The sequence below is a fragment of the Synchiropus splendidus genome, chromosome 1 (assembly GCF_027744825.2).
Source record: "Synchiropus splendidus isolate RoL2022-P1 chromosome 1, RoL_Sspl_1.0, whole genome shotgun sequence".
NCBI lineage: Eukaryota > Metazoa > Chordata > Actinopteri > Syngnathiformes > Callionymidae > Synchiropus > Synchiropus splendidus.
The window spans coordinates 54,332,972-54,356,966 of NC_071334.1; the positions used below are offsets into that span (position 1 = coordinate 54,332,972).

General features: G+C 39.7%; 1 protein-coding gene across 1 annotated transcript in view; it reads left to right on the plus strand.

Annotated features, from left to right (window-relative positions):
* The window catches only part of eng (endoglin), a 58,855-nt gene that overhangs the window by 10,855 nt on the left and 24,005 nt on the right, over window positions 1–23,995 (plus strand). The window contains exons 3-4 of the mRNA XM_053864646.1: window positions 14,293–14,435; window positions 23,704–23,817. Coding sequence (XP_053720621.1) covers window positions 14,293–14,435; window positions 23,704–23,817 — 257 coding nt within the window. The remainder of the gene's footprint in view (window positions 1–14,292; window positions 14,436–23,703; window positions 23,818–23,995) is intronic.

Genomic DNA, 23,995 nt, shown 5'->3' on the forward strand with positions numbered 1-23,995 from the left:
AGCGATGTCAGATGGATTCTTGGAAGGAGCTGGCAGAAGTAAAAAAAAAAAAATCCATGTTAAAAATGGCGTTGAAAGTCATAACAGTCCACTTCCCCTGTTTGACTGTGGCGAGCTGGCTCGGCCCACAGTCAGACTGGGTGGCAGGGAGACGCGACCACTTGTCGCTGTTTAAGACCGATTTCAATCTCTTCCAATGTTATGCCCCTCCCAAATAACAATCCTTTTCTGCCTGCCTCGTTTTTCCTCTGTTTGAACTCTGTTGGCTGCGCCAGAGCGTCCACTAATGCCACGTTTTCCTTTTTTTCTTCTAGTTCCCACATGATGTTGTAAACTGCTTGAGGTAGATTTGGCATTAAATAAACTGAAGCGTCAGGAAGTGGTGACAGCAAATTGTAATGTTTTTAGCTAAAGCACAGTTTCCAATAAATAAGTACTCACGATAATGTGTAGTTTGATGTCACTGAATATGGAAATGTCCAATCCATTAATGTTACCCTGCGTTTTTGCCCTTTATGAAGTTGCAATATGACCATGAATATTCTGTAATAACGCTATAAGCCCTTCTAATGCACTGCTAATGGAATTGTTGGTGAAACAAGGCTGCACACAGGCTTGGAAGGAGTAATGTAAAAGTAAAAGTAACAGGAGAAAAAAAGGAAATTGTGGCTTTTCAAACGGCAATAAACATATTTAAAGGTTTTTGTTAATTCCTCTAGTGTTCTACTGGATGTCCTCAATATAATTCCCCTTGATTTCTGTTACGTAACCGGGATGGGTCTATTTTTCCACTGTCTCCTGTGACAGCACCAACCAGATTATAGAGAGTCTGCTACTGGTGTCACTGGTGCTCTTCAGACGAGTACTTAACACCACAGTGGAGCTGCGTGAGCTTGAAATGGCTCATTAGTAGTTGGTGAGATAATCGCCTCGTCAGCATGGCGACCACTTGTGCCCATGTCAACACGCCTGCTGTCTGTGCAGATAAGCTGCGGCATTATGTCCTCTTATCTGCCGTCTGTCTGCCCATTGGTCACTCTGGGGTCTGCACAAACATCAGTGGATTTGTACCTGCGCCAGTCACTCTAGGGGCAGAAAGGTAGATGGTGGGAGGTCTCTTCAACTATTTGAAGAGTGTTTTCATCACATTTAGTTTTTCCTCTTGGGTTTAGTTTTTAAACACATGGGTTTCTCATCATCATCTTAAAAAGTCTTTATTATCTTTTATCTTTTTTTGGGTGATAAATTTACATTCCCCACCGACATACCGCACAGTTCTGTTATAGCTTTGTTTTTTCCTCACTATACTTTAGATGCTCCCCTAGTTGAGATTATGATGCACCACAGTGAACTGTACCACCCACTCATTGTTGAAAGTTAGCCATGACATTCAACGCATCATCGCCCCCATGGCATAATATATTGACGTTGGGATAATTTGGCGTCTTATATTGACGACAGAGGCAGCCTTCCATGTTGACTGTTGACACACAGGCGTTTTAATGGTAGCATTCTAGGCTTTTTTAAAGTGTTGGGTTGCACACGGTGTCAGAATATGCCGGCAAAGGCAGGACGTGCTTCAGTAGAAAGCCTAACGTGTCAACAGGTGACGTTGAAGGCTGACTTTAGCGTCAGCATAGGATGCAAAACTCCTCTTTTTGCGTTGGCCCAAACTGTTCTCTACTAACTAAATAAATCAGCAGTTAGTACCCATAACTTAATCCAGAAAAAAACGTAAAAACTGCTCCAATTGCTTTAGCTGTGAAGGGTCCCTTGACTTTTGAACCCATACCCTGTGAGTTTTTTAGTTGTTTTAGACGCTATGTAGTCGTGTGAGACTCATATAAACTGTGATACCTTGTCTTCAGTTGAGGAAATACTATGTTGTGTACTGTACGTTGCCCATGAAAAAATATTTCATGAGTTCCTTATCAAAGTAGATAATGAATAATGAATTTTGGATATTCCTTTTTATGCTTTAACAAAATCGTATTTCCATTTTGGAAACTGAAAAAAGTGGTGTAGCTTTTGGCATCATGTTGAGTGACAAACATCTTGTAAATTTCACAGAGCAACAGCCCTGTTACATTCATTCCTGCAGTCCATAATTTTTGAAAAAGTACATGCAAATGTCTCATGCTGTCGATTGGCTGGCTTTCGCAGTGTAGTTTTATAAACCCTCTTGACTCAAGTCCTGGGCGGGTTTAGTGTCCTGTTGATTCAGGTGTCACACGGGTTGATCCGTATTTGCTAGGGTGAAATCTGTGACTGCTGTGTTTGCCACAGTGATTGTGTGTGTCACAGTGTACACTTATGACACGGTGAGCAAGTCCTCTTTGGATTTTACCATTGCTAGTATTTGTCAGCCCGCGGAGTCGAACCTAAAAGGCCATGAAGACATGTGACAGATTATTTTCATCTGCTGCTGCTATAACAAATTCAACCGTCAGCCTAAGAACATTTCCGCAGACACTGATGGGAATAAAGTTACATTAGTCAGACAGCTCTTTTCAGATCAGACATGTCCATTAGCAAAACGGTGAAACAGGAGTTATTCACTGGAGGACGCCTCATTAATCTTTTATAACGTTTTCCGAACCCTTCAGACACTCCCGCAGCATTGGTCTTAGGACTCTTAAAAGAACATATTATGGGAACTTTTGAATCTCAAAGAATTCTAACTATGTTTTATGAGTGAAAAACATGAATATTTGATATAAAGGAACATTAGGCAGCTTTTGATCCTAAGATGAAAAGGTTTAATGCCTTCGATGAAACTTCATGGACACAGAAGAGGAAAAGTGGAGATTACATGACTCCACACCGTGAAGACGGGGTATATGTTGAGATCATCTGGACCAGCACTGACATTTTGGCAGGGTTTAGTTTGCTCTTTATCATTTCAATTCATTAAATGCCCCTTATTCATTGATTCATATATCACGACAAATTGATGGCAGCTCTTCCTACCAGAAACTGAAAGTGAAACTTCGGATCTTGTTTTATTCACCAGTGTCTCGTTCTTATCTGCCTGCTTGCTAATACTACTTGAACAAGTGGTGAGCAACTCTACCTGTATCCATCTTGAGGCCCTGCAGATCCAATTTTCAAATGCTCCTTATTTAAGGTGCGCTGGTGAAAGCAAACCCGACTCTTATCACTTATGCTCAAAAGCCCCACGATGCATGCAGCTGAAGGAAGCTCTTACATCCTTAAGTTGAGCTGGCAAATTTAGGGGGCACTTGCCGGATCTGTCAGCGTGAATTATTGCACGTGAAATGAACAATCTTTTGTATGTACTTCCACTGTCAAAATCCACACACACACATTCATATGTCATCACTCTTTACAAGCTCTGAACGGGATCTATCGCGGCATACTCAGGAATGTGATGGTTCTAAAATGGCAAATGAGGTTTGTTGTATTGAATGACTTGATTGAGGCTTATTTCAGCCTTATATGAATTATAAATTGTGAAGTGCTCCATTGAGAGATTGAGAGGTGGATCTCACTCCAATTCGCTGCTGTCTTCACCCAGACTGCCTCTTCTGGGCGGAATATGTGACTTTAGTTCCATGAGCAGAGGATGTGTTTCCGTCATTTAGTTATTATGATGTTTGACAACCACAATAATAATGTCCCCATCCATAATGGATGTTTTGTTTTCTGCTTGTTTCAATGTTTCCACATAATTTTATCTAGTGCAATCACGTCAAAGTTCATCTTTATAAAAAGAAAGATCGTAATTCTGATTTTGTGGCAGCTTTGAATTTTGCACCATAATCTTAAACATGTGGCGGAAAAAAAATCATTTTCAAAGTTTTGTTTTGCATCTAAAACAGCAAGACAAAGCAATAGAAATACAGGATGCCTTCTCATCATGAAAAATTGTGATTAGTAATTTGTGCGATTGATCAGTCAATAACCCAGGAAAAAGTAGTAGTGTCGCCTCAACCTTTCATTCGACAATATGTCTCCTCTTTTAACTTTTATCAGTCTGAGATGTTCAGTTTCCATGTTGTGCAAGGCCATTCCTGCCAGGTAAAATTACATTTTTTTTTTAAATAGCACAAAAAGTTACCCTGCAAAAAAAAAAAAAAAAAAAAGAATAAAAATTATATACAATGAATAAATAATAAATAAAATAAATAAATAAATAAAAATAATAATAAACAAATAATAAAAAAAAACAAAAACAAGCTCCTCAGTAGTAAAACACTAATTTCTGTTACTTATATATTGCTATTTAGCGTCAAAATACTCCAAACCAGAAGCTACCAAGGAGAAGAAATGTGGTCTTCCATTTAACAACTGACAAACGGAGAAGGTGTTCAGCTGGTCAGTGCCACCAAGCCAGAGCACGTCAAACTGTGAAAAGTCAAAGTCTCACAGGCTGACATCCAAAAAACACGCCTTAAGTTTTTAAGCACACATTCATTCTCATGTCGGTCTAATTACACACATTCACATCACGGATACTTGTAAAGTGAATCCCAAGGTTAAACTTTGTTGAAATAAGCAGCGAAGGGAAAACTCTATTACTCATCCTGGTAATAATTGGTGGAGAGATGGACGAAGACTGATACAGCAAGATGCTGCTAACTGTGCGTAACCGTAGCAGATTGAGACGTTAGAAAATCATTGCACAGTTGTTGCTTCCAATCATTTAAGATTGATGCAGCTTCTCACAGCATATGCCTGATGGAGAACCAGCAGAAATGAGCTTTTTTCTCTTCATTGATTTCTTCCTGTAAATATGAAGGCTCCACACAAAAAAAAACATTTAATGAGGAAATGCTCTTTTTTGACTGAGAGTGGTGAACTACAGAGTTTATCCTGCTTTGGAGGGTCAAACCACCAGAGATTGTGATGTCCTTGCCTCTGAAGACAATCACGGCTTATTCGATATTTTAGGTAGTTTATGTCAATATGTAATACATAGATACCTGGATATGCATTTGTGATGTGTTTATTACTCATGTTTTCTTTTTGTACACTCAAGTAATTTTGTTGATCAAGGAAGCCCTTGTTGTAATGCGAAATTTAACTGAAAGTCTGACTGGACTGACAAAAAACTTGTTTTTATGCACATGATATTGTATTGTTGTGGTACCATACACCCCAGCAAACATGGAAAATCTTATTACAAGCAGCAAAATGAACATTAAGTAGGGAGTTAAAAAAAGAAAAAAAAAAAAAGCCACAGCGCCTCCATATGCCGCCATTGAATTTCTTGTTCCACTTGCTTCCGAAAACGATGAGCCGACAGAGTAATGGCTCCCAGAGGTGTAAACAGAGTGGAGTGTGAAGACTGTCTGTCTCCAGACCTGCTATCGCAGCCACAGTTCCTCTCCAGCACACAATCTGGCACAAACTCTAAACAAGCTAGAGCCGGTTATCAGACAAGAATGATCATCCATTTTTTGGGGGGGGAGAAATTAAAGGACTTTGGGGAGGTGAGATGGTCAGGAAGCTGGTGTGTTGTGTAGACTGTGTGATGTGGAGTTTGCAAGGGTGAGAGGCCAGGGGACAGTGCATGCCCCTGCAGAGCACTGATAAGAGCTTGTTTACCTTCCTGTGGATGGTCAGGCCTCACTCTGTAGCTGCGGAAACCTCGGGACAATAGGTGTGTGTTCGTGCGCGTATGTGGGAGTGTGTGTCGTCGTGTCGACGCGAATGCGCCTCGCAGCCCCACTCTCCCCGCAGCTAACTATAGATTCATAGAAGGGTTGTGCAGAGTCACCACCCTGTCAGATCCAATTTTTAGGCGTTTTGGCTTGTTGACACTGAGTGGATTGTGGTATTGTGCTATTAAAGATTTCGGCCAGTGTGCCAAACCCCAACTTATTTCTGGGTAGTTTTACAAAAGTTTTGTAATCCAATGTAGTGCTAGTTTTCATGGATGTTGGTTTGAAGGGTAACATCCTCTTCGGTTGCTTATAAGTCCCAGTAACAGTTGGGCAGGAGGTGTTTTAGAAAGAAACATTAGTCAGTGCTACTATCTTTTCTCCCCTTTCCTTTTATCTATATCTTCTTTCATTTTTTTCTCGTCTTAAACATCTGCATGACATGTATTTAGATTTTTCCATTGTTAAAGTATGATTGATTTATTTTGGCATTTGGCTCAGAAAGGAAAAAAAAAATCTGTCCGTAGGGAATGGAATAACTTGATGGTTTGAAAGGTGCTTTTGATCAAACCCCTCCTTCCACTTCCCCATCTTGACTCCCTTGTTCAACCCTGGACACAAACAATTTACTCCTCCAGGGAACAAGGGAGACAGTTTGGGCTGACGTCTGCTGTCACAGCTTCCTGTCCCCTTTTCCCCCCCCAGACTGCAGCAAGCTCTTCTCATTGTCAGATTCAACAAGTCTTCACGCTGCGGTGTAACTCCAGGCAAGTCGCTATTTTTCACAGCGACGTACAATGAAGCATCTGGAAGACAGGATATGAAATCAAGCATGTCTGCTTGATCGCCATCATACAGGAGGCGGCAGCTCATTATCTGGCTGTCTGTGTTCAATCCCTTTGAATTTCAATCTGGTTCTTGTTGAGGTGTGATATAAATCTGACACAAGAAGACCTTGCTTGCTGCCTCTCTGCAAAGTGTGGAGTCTAAAATTGATGCGAGTACACGACTATAAGATCTTTAGATTCCAGTTGAACCAGCGGCAGCAGACAGACAGTAACAACATATTTTTGCATTGAACAGAAACTAACATCTGGTTGTGGGTGCGTGCAACAAAGGACAACCTTATACTTTTAACTATTTTGATCCGCTGGAGATCATCTTTGATCTAACTATACTATATGCACCACCTCTGTACCCAATATTATCAGCCAGTGGCTACACACTGACAGAGATAATCTTAATTCCAATCCAATTTAATCCAATCCCAGGTATACAATAGCTACTTCACATTTCTTGAACAATTTTTTGTTACTTTATAGTTTTATAATTTGTCTTTTTTTTTCTTTGGACATCATCAAAATAGCATTTTTCCCCCTTTATATATATATATATATATATATATATATATATATATATATATATATATATATATATATATATATATATATATATATATGTATGTATGTATGTATGTATGTATATATATATATATATATATATATATATATATATATATATATATATATATATGTATATATATATGTATATCATTGTATGTTGACTAGTGTTATCTAACTATATAATCATCTTTAACAACAGTTTGCCTTTTTAGTGGAGTTATCCTCTTTTTATATGAATATTTTTTGCTAAATGTTCTTTCATATGATATATCTTACATATATTTGAGGTGACAGAGGCTTTTCTGTCAAGTCTCCTCAACTCTGGAACAATCTGCCAGAGGAGATCCGAAACACATCATGCACCGCCAGCTTTAAATCCCTGCTAGACACTCACATTTCTAGGGTTGCATTCATGTAATATCCTCCTAACATTTCCTAAGTTCTTGCTAACTGAAGGCCTAGCCATTTTGACATTTAGGTACTTGATAAGGTAAAATACTTCTGAGTGTAGTCTCTTACAGTACATGTCTGTCAGTTAAAAGTGAGTTAGTTTGTGTAGAAGGCGGCACTAACTTGGATCAAGCATAAACTGGGTCTATTCTAGTAATCCTTTCCAGCATTTAACAGACCGTTTTCCATCAAGTGGAGATTATAAATTGATCCCGAAAAGTCCAAGAGAAAATAAAAGCAGATGGAAGGCAAGTCTAGATTGTGAAAAAGGAAGCTGGAGCTTTACGAGATAAATAATTTAACTTCATGACAGTACTTCTCCTTTTTACAGCCAGTTCGGTGCCACCAATCTATTTTTGTCTTTTTTTTTAAAGCCCATTACACAGCATCACTTAAACTCAAATGTTAAATGTGCTGGGAAACTGTCCAACCAAAGTAAAACAACCAAGTTTTTCCAGCAAACTTAATCATGCTGGGGAAATTCAAAATGTGTCCATGCATTTTATCATACTTGTGGTTCACTGAATGACAACGCTTAAATCTACTCACTTCAGATGTCTGCCGTCGCTGTACTCCCTTCCACTCAGGGTTTTCAGCCACCGCTCTCTACGTTGTCAGCGCTCCACTCATAGGACAACCTGAAAAACGATTCATTTTTCTTATCGCTCTAATGTTAACAGAGTGCGCTGCAGCGTGATGAATGCCTCGCTGGAGCTGGATTAAAGGTTGGCAAAGTAGGATAGAGAGGCAAACACTTTCACGTTCTCTGTAAAGAGTCCTTGGCCTTGTGAAACCTCCATAGGTGCCAAAATAAAGGAAGATTTTTTTGACTTCATAAATAACACTTTTGTCTTCCGTGCTCATGGGAGTGCTGCAGAAAGGTCAAGCCACTTGTAGGCTGTGATTTACCACGCTTGATTTCAAACACTTCTGAGAAATAGCAAAGGAAGAAAAAGGAGAACCACAGGATGTGTCAGCGCTGTGGCTCCTGCCTTGATCTCCTCGATGATGAATCACCTCGGAGTCGTCAGTAATATCCGAACGGAGCCACTGCGATGGAGCACTCTTTGTAATTACAAAGGTCTGTCCTGGACAGTGAAATTTAATTAGACTGGATCAGTTTGCCTTGTTGAATTAATATAAATTTTACAAGGTGTTTTAATTGAAATCTGGAAACGATGGAGCTGGTGCTCACAGAGGGAGACTAAGACTATTCATTACTCTGATGGTTGCTGGTCAGACACGCTGCCTTGTATCACTCTCATTTTAACTGCGTTAAGCACAATATAGAAATTAAAGTCAGTATTTAAACATCAATAAAGTTTGATGCATGGCTAGGGCCTCAGCTTGCAGGTGTACCATAAAATATTAAACACAGTTATTGATGCTTCCCTAGTTTCCTCTGCAACTTCTCATTGAACGCAGCATGTAAATATCTAAGTAACAAACCAAGACTGCTTATTCTCTGTGCTACGTTTTGAGTCGCTGACCATTCGAAAGTGAACTAGGTCATCGTAAACCATAATGTTATGTAGTATTGCTGCAGAGAAATGTTAGCTTGGATTCAGTTTCAGTCAGGTAAAAGTGCTCTAAGAGTAAGAGTGTCCTCTCTTGTATTGGTCTATATCCGGGGAGTCAAAGTCGTTCACACAAGGGGCCATAATTTTAACCACAAACCAAGTCATGAGGGAACAGTTTATGTAATGTATGAAAAGGATTGACTCTCAGGCTCCATTTTAGTTTTTAGAGGCTGTTTTCCGAGACTCTGTGGTTGGTGTTCATGACACTATACAAGAGGTGCTCTTGGTTTTCTCTTTAAAGAACTACTATATATCCACTTTTAATATATCCCGTCCCATTTACATTTTCCATATGAAAGTTAGTGTTTTCTGAAAAAAAAACCAACCCAAAATCTGCAGGTGTAACACAGCGATATTGTGTCGCCAACATGGCAAGGTGGAAATGTTACCTGTTGTTAAAAAAAATGAGCAAATTCAGTCATCAGAAGCAAAGTAAATCCCCAAAAGTTACTAACTTTAGTTACTTCTTTTTGGAAGTAACTAAAGTTACTCCCTAGTGGATAGTGACAATTGAAAGTAAAAAGAAGGAAAAAAGGAATTCAAAGTTACGTTTGAATTTATATTTAGAAAGCAAACTAAACAAATAGCACTTTCTTAAAACAAAGTAAGATGAAAAATGTGAAATATTAGCCATGTGTTGGAAAGTCTGTTAGCAGCACGCTGGACTGGTGGTGGCAAGAGTCTGGTGCTGAATGTGCTCCGGTTTCTGTGCAGCACATGGAGTGGGTGTGAAACTCTGTCCAAGATGACCCGCAGCCTTGAAAGCATCCCTCATGTCTGACACCCCAGTCAGAGTCCAGCTGTCAAGTCTGTTACACCACACCACAGCAGAGGGGATGTATTCCTCTGACTTCCACAAGCACATAAAACATCCTGAGCGTCAACCGACGGATGTTGAAGGACCTCAACCGCTACAGTACAATAAACCAAGCATTCATAAATATGGTTGCATCATCTAGATATGCCTATATTCTTAAAACATTGCTTAAAATAAGAAGTTGTTTTCATTGTCTTCATTCTAAAATGAGAAACACAATTTAGTTCTTCTGGTGGGATTCCACACAAACCCTTGTTGCTGCCAGTTTAAAGCAGGTGCAGTTCAGACATAGCTGCCACATCTGGAAAAAGAAAAGGGAAGATTCATTCACTGTTGTGACAGCCACATTGCCATGTTAGATGATCACCAAACCAACATTTTAATGAAAATGTAAACCACACCGCTGCCTTTTTCCTGGAGGGCAGTGGCCAGTTCATCATATTGCATTAATGCAGTCTGATTCTGGCCACGACCACAAACCTGTTCTCTCCAATAAGCGAGCGCCACAAGCATATTGTCTCTCATCGATTTAGCCCGATTGCTTTTAATCTAATGAGCCTTTATTTCATTTGATCAGAAAGCCATATTGTGATTGCATTGGAGCAGAAGAGCATGGTTTGGATTTGAAAGAGCGTGTTCTAATTCAATTGTAGCGTCTATATTTTGATTAAATAGCTGCTGTTTTGGTTGACTTTTTTTGACATTAAATTCATCTTAGTCTTTTGATTCATGGTTTCGTGGAGTTTTGAGTGCATTTACTGGAGTTAAATATATATATATATATATATATATATATATATATATATATATATATATATATATATATATATATATATTATTGATATATGTATATCTTATCTGCAAATCTTGTCCTCATACCATCATCGTACTGTAAATCACGAAGCGCCATAAACATGTTCCCACATGGAATCTGAGACGGAGGGAAGTGATAGAAGTTGATAGAGAGGACATGGAGTGGAATAGTTCTTCTCTACCTCATTTAACAGCAAACCGCTTAGCGAGGCCATTGGCATTTCCGGGGTCAAAAGGGCACGATGAATGTTCTTCATATCCTACAGTGACTCGTAAAAAGAGGGGGGACTTGTGACACATGCACGGACACAAACACACACGTGCACATACGCACACACACTCTGCTCTGGAGTCAACATGATTTACGCCAGGAGCGCACGCGCAACAGTCATGGGCCGTTGAGTCTGTCAGAGCCAAACAAGAGAAAAATACTTTTATGGTTGTGGAAACAGAGCCACAAACATTAAAACTGAGAGCCAAAATAACAGGAAATAGGCCTTGACCTCCGTGGTGAGGAGGGGGGAGGAGATGGAGAGGTAATGGGGCCGGATCCGTCTCAATATATGAAAAAGCTGGAGTCAATTTGGGGTATTAAGTGTGAGTCTAAAAATGACTTGTCAAACATGATTAATGACTAATAACATCCATGTGTGTCCTTATTTATTGTGTTCCTTTTTATCTGCTGTTGCAGCGTCCATGAGGTTGTATAACACATCACAAGTGCCTCCATTTCGAGGAAACATTGACTTGTTTTGGACAAATAAAATGGATTAAAGCTTGGAACAGCTCCAACAATGCCATTGTCATTGCTGACAACAAAACAGCCAAAATCATAGTTTATATACTCGCTGTGGTCTCAATTGAGCTGCTCTTCATCACATTCTTTTTTTTTTTTTATTCCTCCTTTTTTTTTTAATCCTGCCCCACCAGCCCAGTTAATGACATTGCCTGGACCAAGGTCTTTGATTAGCGGGGCTTCTAAATAAGGCACATCCTGTTGACCTTCCAAACCGCGCAATGTCTCATTAACCCTTCACCCTCTGGCAGGTTTCATTTGTCGTCATGCTTTTTACCGGAAAATAATTGAAGTAGATTGTCGAGTAAAGCCTATTGTTTATTGTAGGGGTGTTAGCTGTGGAGTTGTATCTGTATTGTTTTTGTGAATATGTCTTACTGTAGCCTTCTGTATTACACTGTTGTTGAAGGAGCCGACATGTGAGCCTCATGTTGCAGGTGTTATTATAGACGTAGCTTTGTGAACATCTTCCTGACTCCTCCCACCTCCAACGTCCTGTATTTTTTGGTCAACTCTTCAGTGGAAGTGACATAAAAAGTCCTCAATCCTCTTTTTGCTCCCTGTTTGGGCCTCAGTCAACATTAGCAACTCATGCCCCAGTTTAGTAAATGTGTTTTTGGTCTGCTAATAAAGATATGAAGTAATTAAGATTGAACTAAGAGGCAAAATGTGAATTATCCTTGGCATTTGGAAATAACAGAAATCAAGGTTGATAAACATTTCACAATAAAATTCATCCAATGCAAGAGTTTTGCTTTGTTTTGATGTTATTTGAAAAAAAAGTGTTTACATTTTGGGTTTAAATTCATCACATTTTAAAGACAAAAACACTAAAATATTGAGGTAATTATAATCTGAATACTGATTATAAATATCTGCTGTTTTAAAATTTGTGGCAAGGAAAGTAATTACGAAATACTATTGTAGACATCCTCAGATCAGTTCATTACTCGGTACCGATTTTTAAAAACCCTATATTATTGCACTGCATTTGTTTGAATATCCTTTTTTTCTTTTTGAGGCTAAGTTGTGTGCAAAAAAAATAGTTCAGCTCGGCTTGCTCCCTCAAGGCAAACTGTCAATATCACTCTGAAGATTAGGTTTTTGAATTCACGTTGCTGAGGAGCTTCGAAAAGAAGCAAATGGTGTGATGCACAATGTTACCTCTGTTTGTTTGGCGAAAGACAAACACGCACACTTTCAGGTCCTGCAACAGCGAGCGAAATTGACTGATGAAATCCCTTTGTTTCGCTGAAGTCCAAATATGATCCTTTCATCTTTGCTGACATCAAAGGTGGAATCTGAGCCAGAGGATTCTGACATGTCCTTCTTGGTCTTCCTGGTTCTTCTCAAAGAGAAAGGAAGTCAGTGCAGGGGATGTTGTGTTTGTGAACTCGGGTGCGTTTGCATACCAGCTCTAATCAACATACATACACAAGTCACACACTTGCACACTACCAGAGCCAGATTAATTTAGCCTCCAGAGACATGGATCCTGGGGTTAAACTGCAGAGAGCAGAATGAGCCGGTCTGATGGATGGCTACAACCCATTATCCTGGCAGGTCTGATAAACGTGGGGCTGCAGATGCATTTCTGATGTCCACATTCCACATCCAGTGTGAGACCATGGGAAGTGCTTCCACTGTGACTAATAAAGAATTTCGAAGACTTTATCACTTTATCTGCAGTAGACTCTGGTCATCTGTCAAAGAAAAAAGTCATAAAGCAGTGCTGGCGTGACTGACCAGTGAAATTACATCAGCGCCTATTTGAACTGGTCTCTGGTTATTTAAAAATAGGTGTTTGCGCGTGCATCTTCAGATCAAGACGAATTGCTGGAAGGAGCATGAGAGGTTTTCTGTGAAACCTGCATTGTACATGGTCAAACTGTAACTTGTGGACTGCCTGGTTGAACCCGTGACTTTAATAACAAACTTTATCCGATGAGCCTTGGTGGCAGGGTCTTTAGGTTTTCCAGCCTGGTTTTGGTTTCCTCACGTCCCTCACTATGTTAAGGCGATGTTTCCTTCTGAGACATAGAAAAGTATAATAGAGTCTTGACCTGTATGTAGAAGGTTGCACAGACATATGGTTGTGTTGCCCATGTTTGGGCTGCGGATGCCTCCTAGAGAGGCCGCTTTAAGTTTTTTGTCTGACACTGTGTATCACTGAATTGACACCTGCAAATTTGTTCTTGAAAAGTAAAAAGGATAAATAAAGTGATGCCGCCTCCCCCAACAGTAAACACTTTTCATGAAAGCACCTGTTGAAACAGTTTTTAATATTAATTAGAACATTTTAGTGCGATGTTATGTACTTTGAAAATTAAATATATTATGCTGTTCTATATTTCATTTTATGATATTTAGACACAGTTTTATTGTATTTATTTTATTCAGAATTGTATTCATGATGTACATTTTTTTCTCAATTTCCTCAACAGTTTGCATCAAGTGTATTTTTTTTTTTTTTAATTTTGGAAAGTTTGAATATGACTTGCTGCTGCTGGTTGGACCTTTCAATAACAAGTATATGTCTTTGTGATGATCACATGGTTTCATGTCATTTCACAAAGTTTGAGTTTGTTTACGTGTAAGCAGATTAAATATGGCTATTTAACACAAATTAAATCAAAAAAGTTCTATAAATCCCTTTTGTTCTGGAAAATGTGGGCCCCAAAATCAAAACGGTTAAGACTTGACTGATTTTGGAAGGACACAAGAAGAGAGCATTTGAATTTTATCTGAATAGTTCATACTTTGTGTTCACCTGTCAAATGATTTGCTCTTCTTTTCCAATCTTCAGCATCAAGTCAAACATGTAGCCCCACGGATGTGACCTCCAAATCTTGGCAGTACGTCAGGGAAATGCACATGGGCTGTTGGACCAGCTTTCTCACAGCCGACCGAGTGGAGGTCCACATCCTTAAACTGAACTTCGTCGATGTGGTAAGTTTCATCTCCACAATTTTAACACAAAGCCACTCCACACTTTCGTCGTGTGTTGAATGGCTTCCGCAAACCTCAGAGGGCCACGCTTTCATGCTAAGCTTCATCAACACCAGAAACTCGTGTCAGCCTGCCAACGCAGGTTATTTGATAATTACACCCAGCCCAGCGTGATTTGTCACTTGCTTTCAAATGCATTATTTTTAGCTGCAGTATAATAAGTAAATTCTGTCGCAGCTTGAAAGGAGGGGAGGCATGATCGAGCGCCTTTGGAGCTCCATCTTTCAATCATCAATCTTAGCTTACATTCCAAGCCAAGAAATGTTTATGTATGATTTTAAATGGATGAGCTAAACATTAATTCTTGCCAAATTGAAGTAAAAATTAAACATGAATAAAATATTACTTACTTATTATGGGCCATTTTTCAATGTGCAATCTGTTGTTGCCGTCGTATCTGTTCGAATAGTGTTTCACAAACCGTCTATCACAGCAAGAGAAGTTTTGAAATTTAAAAAACAACAAGATTATGGGTGAACTAAGACCCACTTTGTGAAATCCTGTCGAGCAGAAACATGAAACAATTCTCCAGAGAAGTATCAACAAATATCAACAGTGGCTAACATAAATCACTTCAGTAGCTAAAAAAAAAAAAAGGAAAAACAAAGAAAAAGCTGTACTTGAAAGGGAGCATCTGACATTTACAGGAGCAGGAACTGGTTGGAAAAAAACAAACCAAAAAATTCAAACTCACCGCAGGATTATAGGTATGACAAAACTGTTCTCTTGACCAAATATAGGCTAAATCTTTTAAAGAAAACACATTTTCAAGAGCTAATGCAACAATTAATTACTGCATTTCTCTTTTTCAGTATAAAAACTTAAACGTATGCGATCACAGTGATTTTGATCTGCATTATCATGCAGGGAATGGGTCAAATTCTAGCGTTGTTTGCATTCCAACATCCAAATTACGGACTGATTTGAATAAGGGGTTTCACACAAACGGATGAGGGAGGACAGCGCAGACATGCGATCATCTTCACTATCTGTTCGGAAGCAAAGCGCCATTCCTGGAAATGAGTTGTTATTATTAACGGCAACCCAAGAACTCTGTCTTTCTTCCCACATTAAATCATTATATGCTTTTTGTAAACGTCTGTTTTCGTTATCGGACGCATAACTACCTCACCATGAACCGGCTCTGGGAGATTAGATAAGAATTCCCACCAACTGTCCCCCGTCAACGTTTGGCTCATTGCAACTTTACCATTTGAAATTTTTTAGTTCATCTTCAAGCGCAAACGCACACTTTTTTTTTAAACATGCTTCATTTTTTTCCCGAACTAGTGATTATATAAAAGGTACTTTCCTTAAGTTGCTGTGCGAAGGAACAGGAAGCTCTACGCGAAATACAATATAAGTGTTTATGTTCAGGAAGCAATTCTTTACAATTTGACATTGAAGGAAATAGCAGCTTACATTTTCCATTTCGCTGGGACAAGGCCACTCAGTTCAGTTTTTGCAGGTATGTTTTCAAACTTTTTGACTGTTCATTAATCTTCCTTTAAGTCATAAACAGGTCTCTAGCAGGATAAAATAAACAAAAAAAAAACGGATCTGCATTAATTGAATGGGTAAAAACACGAGCTTTTAATCATGAGAAGTAGATCTCACTCCAATCTTCCTTCCATCCTCACCCGTACATCTCATAATATGTCTGGCCGGATACATGTCTTGACTTCCACGAGCAGTGGACCTACCCTGTCATTCGTTTATTGTGATGTTTCTTTCTCTATTTTTTCCCTAAAGATCACAAAGCTAACCATGATAATCACCTCAATAATATGTTACGTTTTGTCCACAAAATGAACGTAGTAGAATAGTGTGTCAAAAACGTCACCTACTTTCTTATGTGCTAGAAAAAATATCCAAAACAACATGGTGAATTAAGTAAAGTTGCAGTTAGAAAAATCAGCTTTAGGTGTTCTGCCTGCTTTGAAATTGGCTACCAAAAACACTGGTCATATTAAGTTCATAAATGGTCAGCAAAAATGCATTTCCTATTCTGTATGCAACAGTACACTGGCTAGACTTTCCTTTATCGCCAGCAGCTATTCCTCAACGCTGCAGCTATTCCGTCTGTGTACCACATCACTGCTGCCCTAGCCTTTCTTCTTCGCCTGTGTGTGACTTGTGGAATTACTTTTCGAGTCCCTGGGTGACTCTTTGCCACCAAATGTCCAACTTGAGACTCTTAAAAAACTTTCTAGACTTATAAATTATTAAAAATAAGGATGTGGCAAGAATGGTGATGACCAAGAATCACAATGAGACAAACCACCTCAAAAACTGGAGCATCTGAAGCTTTGCCTCAACTGCAACAAGAAATTATTGTGATTTTTTAAACAAAGTTAAGCAAATATGTCAAGAGCAAGAGCCTTGCTTTTCTTAGAAAATGAGAGCAAGGGCCTTGATTTGCTTAAAAAATGAGCAAGTATAGAGTTTATTACGGTCTTGTTCTGTACCCATTATTCCCGAAACAAGTCTGTTAAAAGAAGGCACAGTTTCCATAGCGACCTTATAACTGCGACAAAACAGCTGTTTATAATTTATTGTTTCTTTCAAAGGCAACTATGAGTCAGAGCGCAATCTTGCCTGTAAGCCCTGAATCTACCAGTCACTGATGAAAATACCTTTAACGTCGTCAGGATGCACAGTGAATTTAGTCAGCCCTGGAAATGACCGTGAACCTCTGGGATATTGTTTAGCCATATGCGTTTCCATGAGTCATTGCCAATGCATTTTTAATATGTGTGATACTGGGCGGGGTGTGACCCGCAAACAACCGCACTTTGATAAGGCGTCCCTGTCTGGCATAAGCAATAAATAATATATTCATTATGAGGCAACTCTATCCGCACTGCCCCGGAGAAGAAAAGGGGCAACGTGGAGCAAATATGGATTAATGCTTAAATGGAAAAAAAGAATCCTCAGAAACAGACTACCATTGTTGGAAAACGTCCAGTTACCAGACAAGGAAACAGATGAGCAGATTAAGGTCTTGTATATGCAGCAAGATGTCAGAGGTGATAAAGTGTGCAATCGCCTTTCATGTCAACACCAAATGAAGCTGATGATGCATAGTGACAGCAAGGGGACATTACACTTTTATGACTGGTCATCGCAGCGTGCGTCATAGAGCCCTTCAAGGCTGCGCGTTGTAACAAGTGAGCAGGTCACTGCTATTAATATCACGTAGGAGTGGAGTTAATCGTGAAGTAGAGTGGCGGAAGCTGTAATGCAGTTGCCAAGAAAGACTTGTGATTTGTAGAAAAAAAAACCGTTTAGTCAGTTTATTCTGGAAATAGGGTTCAGTCTACTCAACTTTCATACAGCCCATCATTTTAATGATATCAAAACGAATCTCTATCCTCACGAGGAAATGGCTAACCTTTAACTAGGACACTGAACCAAATTTAAACCCCGTTATAATGAGTTATTTTGACGTTGTCACCCTCAAAACTCTATGTGGACCGGCCAAAATGTCAGCACAAAAGAAAATGTCCTCATCGGTGTCTTGTCAAAGATTGGTCCATACAAGAATATTAATGCGTGCATACTCAAACACACACACACACTTACACACGCGACCACACTGTTTTGTGGGGGCCGCTCATTGACATAATGCTTTCCCCATCCTCTCACCCCAAACCTAACCATCCAAAACAATCGCCTAACATTAACCAGGACCTAAATCAAACTTAAACTGAATGATATTTTGACCAGTTATTTTGAAGTTACCATCCTCAATTTGGGGCTTAAAGTTGTGAGGACCAGCAAAAGGTCCCCACAAGTGCCCAAGAACACACACTCACACACCAGACAAAAGCTTAGGGGCGTACATAATGCGCCTTATTGGCTCACCAGGCAGCAACATTGTGTAAAGTGCAGACAGACTGAGGTTTCGTTACAAGTTCTAGCCTTCAGGCGAGGGCATACTTTGAATTTGTCTGGTTTAAATTCCTGTTTGTGATTTAATTTTAATCATCAAGGTGATCATTTCACTTCTCATGGTTTGCCAGAAACTTTTAATTCCACCAAGAAATATTTAATAACATTATGAAATCAGTTTTATTGAGATAAAAAGCCAAAAGTTCGTCAACCATCTGTATTGTACATTGAATGAAACATGTCTGTTCGCAAAAAAAACGTTTTCATGTTCTGGATTCAGGAAGTCCTTGAAGGATTCATGGCAGGGTCATAGGAGAAAGGGCATTTGTGGTCTTCATTGACCTGGGAATGGCGTCATTAATACGAAAGATGTAATGACATTAAATACTAGAATCAATAACTTAACTATTTTCTTGACATGGAAGTAGACGAGGTAAAAGGGTGGATAGCCAGACGATGGATGAAGAAGTAGTGGAACAAATGTCAAAAATTCCCCTGTCAGGCTGCTGACTCTCATTCGTTGAAAGCGCGAGACAATATGAGAATAACAAAAGCCAGAGTCATGATGGAGCCCCGCATTGTTAGAAGTACGGTATGATGAATAATTGAATGAATGCTGTTTCCCATTGAGCCCATTGTTCTGCTGAAAGAGATAACCCAGTGATGTGTTCTTGAAAATAATTTCTGATGAGGCATATTGTCTCTGCCTCATTTCCACTCCCCTTAACTGACTTTCATTCTTTTTTCTGAACCCTGAATCATGTCTGCCGTTGACCCCAATCAAACCTCTCGTACGTTTGTTCCTTTGAGATAGACTTGTTTTTCTTTTTTTCCCCAACGGCCTCTGCTGATGCAGTTTCCAGTTATTCTCTTGGCTCCCTCTACCCGAACATGAATTGGCTCCGTTGGTCTTGTCTCGGACCTGTGCCAAGACCCTGACTACCAGAGCGAGAGTGTGACATCAATTGCGAATGCGGCTCCTCCCCACCAGTTCTCTGGGTCCCTGCAGACCCTTGATGCTCCCTCTATAATTCACTGTAAAGTCAAACTGTGAGAGTCAACTCTTTCTGGCAGGCTGTAAATCTCGGTAAAAAAACAAAAGGATGGGGGAGAGTGAGATAAGAAAAATTTAAGGACAAAGAAAGGGGGGCGCCGGCAGCTTCCCATCTGACTGCGTGATTAGCTTAAGGCACTCTTCAGTTTTTTTGTGTTTACAAGGAAAAGGATGCGGTCTAAACTGACAGTCCAGAGCAGATAAGGACTCTGTCTGAGATCGACTTTCTTCTGTCTTCACCCTTGATATCAGATCTTCTCATTGCATTTGCACAGTTTACGATACTCCAAATGTGGACTGTGAGTTTCATCACATCCAGGGTTATTTTGTGCACTGTGTATATAGCATATCGCTGAGGCTTGCACTTATAAAACAATGATTTTACTTGCTTTAATGCTAACATATTAAATGAAAGTTATGATTACCGTAAATTCCGGACTATAGAGCTCACTGTAATATGAGCCTCACCCACGAAATGTAACGTGGAAGCTGGATCTGCACCACTGCACCACTATTCGGCAGTGGTGGTGCCTGTGCCATAGAAGTGTCAGTGGTGCACCCAGTTTAAAACGCACAAGGATCGCTTCTAAACTAGTTTTGAAAATGGGGTCCAGCATGTATAGTAACTCGTGTACAAACACGACAATGTTCTGAACTTGAATCATGAACTTGTCACATCTTTTATTTACATTAAAGCACTCAAAATGCACTGTTTTCGCCCGCGTGTCCGAAGTTCCGCCACCACTGGTCTCAGCTGCTGCTTCTTGTCTCCGGTCCTCCAGGAGATTGGCTCTGTTGGCGGAGCTGCTGGCGGAGATGTTGACTCACGCTTTAAAGTAAATGAAAGGCCTGTGATTCCATCAGTTTGATGTCACAAGGCTCAATATTTTGGCAGCATGATGCTCTTCAGTCCGTAAAACATGACGTTGTATGAGCCGCAGGATTCAGACCAATTTGCGTCAAGACTATATATGTTCTCTCTTAGTTTACACAAATGTAGAACAACACACTTATTATTAACAGTGACATATTAAAATTATTAACAGTCAATGCAAAACGTTTCAAACTGTGACGCAACACTTAAACACCTAACACGCAAACAACAAAAAGGAATAACCCAGACTTCTGCTTCCGACCTCTCATCTGAAGTTGGACTGGAATTGGTCAAGTATGCCTCCACTTCCTTCTCCTTGCAAATCCTATCCAGCTCCACATGGAGACCAGTGTTTCATGTTCCTGCAATTAATAAGAATAAGGGCTCATTTCCAATTGAAAATCTGTCCATAGTTGAGCATTGTCACTAAAGGGGTGGAGTCAAACTCACACTGGGCAAAGTATCAATTGAAGCACATTGGCATTTGTTATAATGGAACTGGATGTTTCGTCTCATCTACTGGTCCGTAACCCATGCACTCTGTGAACCTTTGACGTGACCCGTCAACTGCCAACTGCATGTCCGTCCGTACCCGTACCCCATGAAAGCTGTCTGTCAAACGGTTAATAGAGTGAATGCAAGTCCATCGACTCACACAGACTCAGTATGGTCCGTTCCTGGATCCGGGCAGCTGGACTGCAACTACAAAAATAGGATTGAGTCCTCTGTTTTGTGGTGCAGCGATGTGGTGACGGTCAGGTAGGAGACAAGAGGATTGTTCATGCAGGAAGTGAGATGATAAGACGTTTAGTGCATCCGATGAATTTTCAAAATAAAGCACTGTAGTCTTTGAATGATGTCGTGGGAAGACACACAGGCAGTGGTGGAAATGTTGGGAATACACAGGTGCGAAAATAACAGACATATACTGGATTAGCAAGATGTTAGATTTAGTGTTGAGTCCGGGTTTACCCTGATTTGTGAAGCTTCATAATGACATTTGCCATGCTGCATTCTGTTTTGGCTCTTTCTTTTCTCCAAAACATTTTGTTCAGCCAACAAACTATGTTTAACACTTGCATAGATTTTAACTCTTTATTCAACCAATAAAAACAACTTCTCTGTTCTTTTGGTCCACACAGCGTTGTCTCTAACTAGAACCGCAAACGTCAGTGTAGTTCTATCGCTGATCTCTTAAGTTACTCTAGCAGTTGAGTAGAAGAGAGAAACCATTATTCATTGTTTGCTGTGTGTAAACTACCAACCATGTGTGTTTGTGTATTTGATCTTAGATCCATCTGTCAGCTGAAGTTTGTGTGAGCCAATTTTTTGTGATTAGCTAGAAGGCAGATTGTCTGAGGTCTCCTCAGACCTCATTTGTTCAACGCCTGAGTCTGAGAATTTCCATATCCCAGGCCTGAGCTCATCACAATTCTCTTGGATCGTGCTCCTGCAACATCAGGTAACAAGCAAATGAATGAAATATTCGGGGTTCACACTGCTTCACTTCCCAAAAGGCCCAACCTTCTAAAAACGAGAACAGCACAGAACAATGCTGCTCAAAAATAACATTTCTTACAAAAAAAATTTAGCATTTGTCAGGATTATATTTCTTAATCCAGTTGTCGGAGGAATATCAAGGTGGTAGTAATTGGTGAGATGATTCAATTCCGCCCAACATCAGCAGAATCTTGATGCTTGTTATCGTCTGGTGTGATGAACTTTGTCAAAAATATTCTCTATTTGCATGTCAGCCTTAATATAGACCAGGGGTGAGCAAGTTAGATTTCCTGGGGGGGCCACATCATTTCCTGGTACTTTTGCGAGGGGCCGTCAAACCAAATGAAACAGAAATTAATAGAAATGATTAATTCCTGAAATGTCAAACGAATAATTCCAAAGTGTCAAACTAACATAATTTAGTTCATGCACGGTTTGGGGAGAAAGGAGAAGGAAAAGAAAGCTTGAAGACATGCTGTATTTAGAATTGAGATTGTAATGACTATTACATACGGAAATTATTGTGGCAAACATGTAAAGATGATCTGTTTCATGGTTTCAGTCTGACTTCATGAGGCCCTCATAGATACAGGTAAAGGACCACGTGTCCCCAGGGCTGCACTTTGCTCAGTTCCGATATAGACAGCAATAGCATCTGTATGGCGCCACTTTGATGGGAATATGTTCACCTTCGTGAATATTGAAGAAACTCTGGTGTTTGTGAAGTTGTGATATCAGAGAATAAGGAACAAACCTGCTCAGAGAATAACTATTTTTACTCTTGACGCCTCGAGCTTGTCTCATCCACTCAGTCAATCTGACGTCTTCCGTTGGTGGCGTTTTATAATATTTGTTATTTCCTGTGTTTCTTCCTTTGACACATTATTTGAAAAGCTTTTGCTGCATCTATTCCTGACAGCTTTAGGGTTGTTGTTTGAAAACAAATCACATCAGTCTGTAGGAAGCTGAGCTAATGGCAAACTTTGCGCTGACACGCTCTTCAAGCCTGAATCTTTGGTTTAAATGATGTCTCTGGATCAGATCAGTTATTGATTTGAATATCTGAATTGATCTGAATTGTGAGTCTTGTGATGGAACACCAACGGATGCCAATTCATTTACTTACACAAGAGCTGAAAAATGAAGTATGGGGGCGCAAGTTCACGTCCAAAATAATTGTGTTTCAAAGTCCACTTTCATACACTTGTCTGCCTTCCACTTAAAGTGTATTAATCTTTGTTCATATTAATCTGATTGGATTTTGGTTGCCAACTTGATTTTAATTGTTCAGTATTTTTATTGCTTTCAAAGATCAGTCCAAGAAACACGGCAAACTTATTCTCAATGGCTCCAAAACTTGGCCACATGAAAGGAAGAGTTCAATAGTGATGAGGTCTTTTATTAGGCTCTGTGAGCACTGCTACTCTTTGTTGAAACGCTTGAAAAGTTACAGTTTAAGGAACATTTTGTTTTGGTATTTTCGAGTCGTGTCCTGCTCTTTGGCAGCGGGGCAGCGCCAGGATAACATAACCTTACCCATGATCTTACAAGCCATTTATTTTGTTTCAATGCGTTACTTTATGTAAAAGTGAAATCGTTTCGACTTGTGTCAAACTGCTCGTGTCCTGTCCAACTGAGATACTGTATGTTTGCTTAAAGAATACTTCTGCTATGAGGTCTTGTAAAGCTGATATAGGGCTTCCGCTTTAGTCGCAATAACATGTTACGCAAAGTCACTGAAAACCCTTTTTACTATGTTGCATTTGTGTCTTGATGTATTGTTGAACCCCACTCTTTTCAGAGTAAAGTTTTTGTCATAACACCAGTTGCATATTTTGTTTCATTCAGTCATGATTTAAATAGAGTGGTCGTCTCTTCTCTTTCAGGATACGCAGATGTTTTCCATCAACATGACGGGCTCCACACCAGTGAATTTTGTTATCTCTCAGATGAACACCAGCTACTGTGCTGTGCACCTTAACAGTGATAGCAATATCCATGTGAGTCCTTCAGTTCTTTTACTTTCACCTTGGTTTGAAGTGCCTTTTGTTCACACATATCTTGTTTTTTTGCGTTTTACAGCTTTGGAGGAGTACTTTAATGGTTCCCCAGCAGTTCAAGCTTGAGTTTGTTCTGCAATGAACTCCCATTGTTGCTTCCCCAATGTGGGGATGTTTT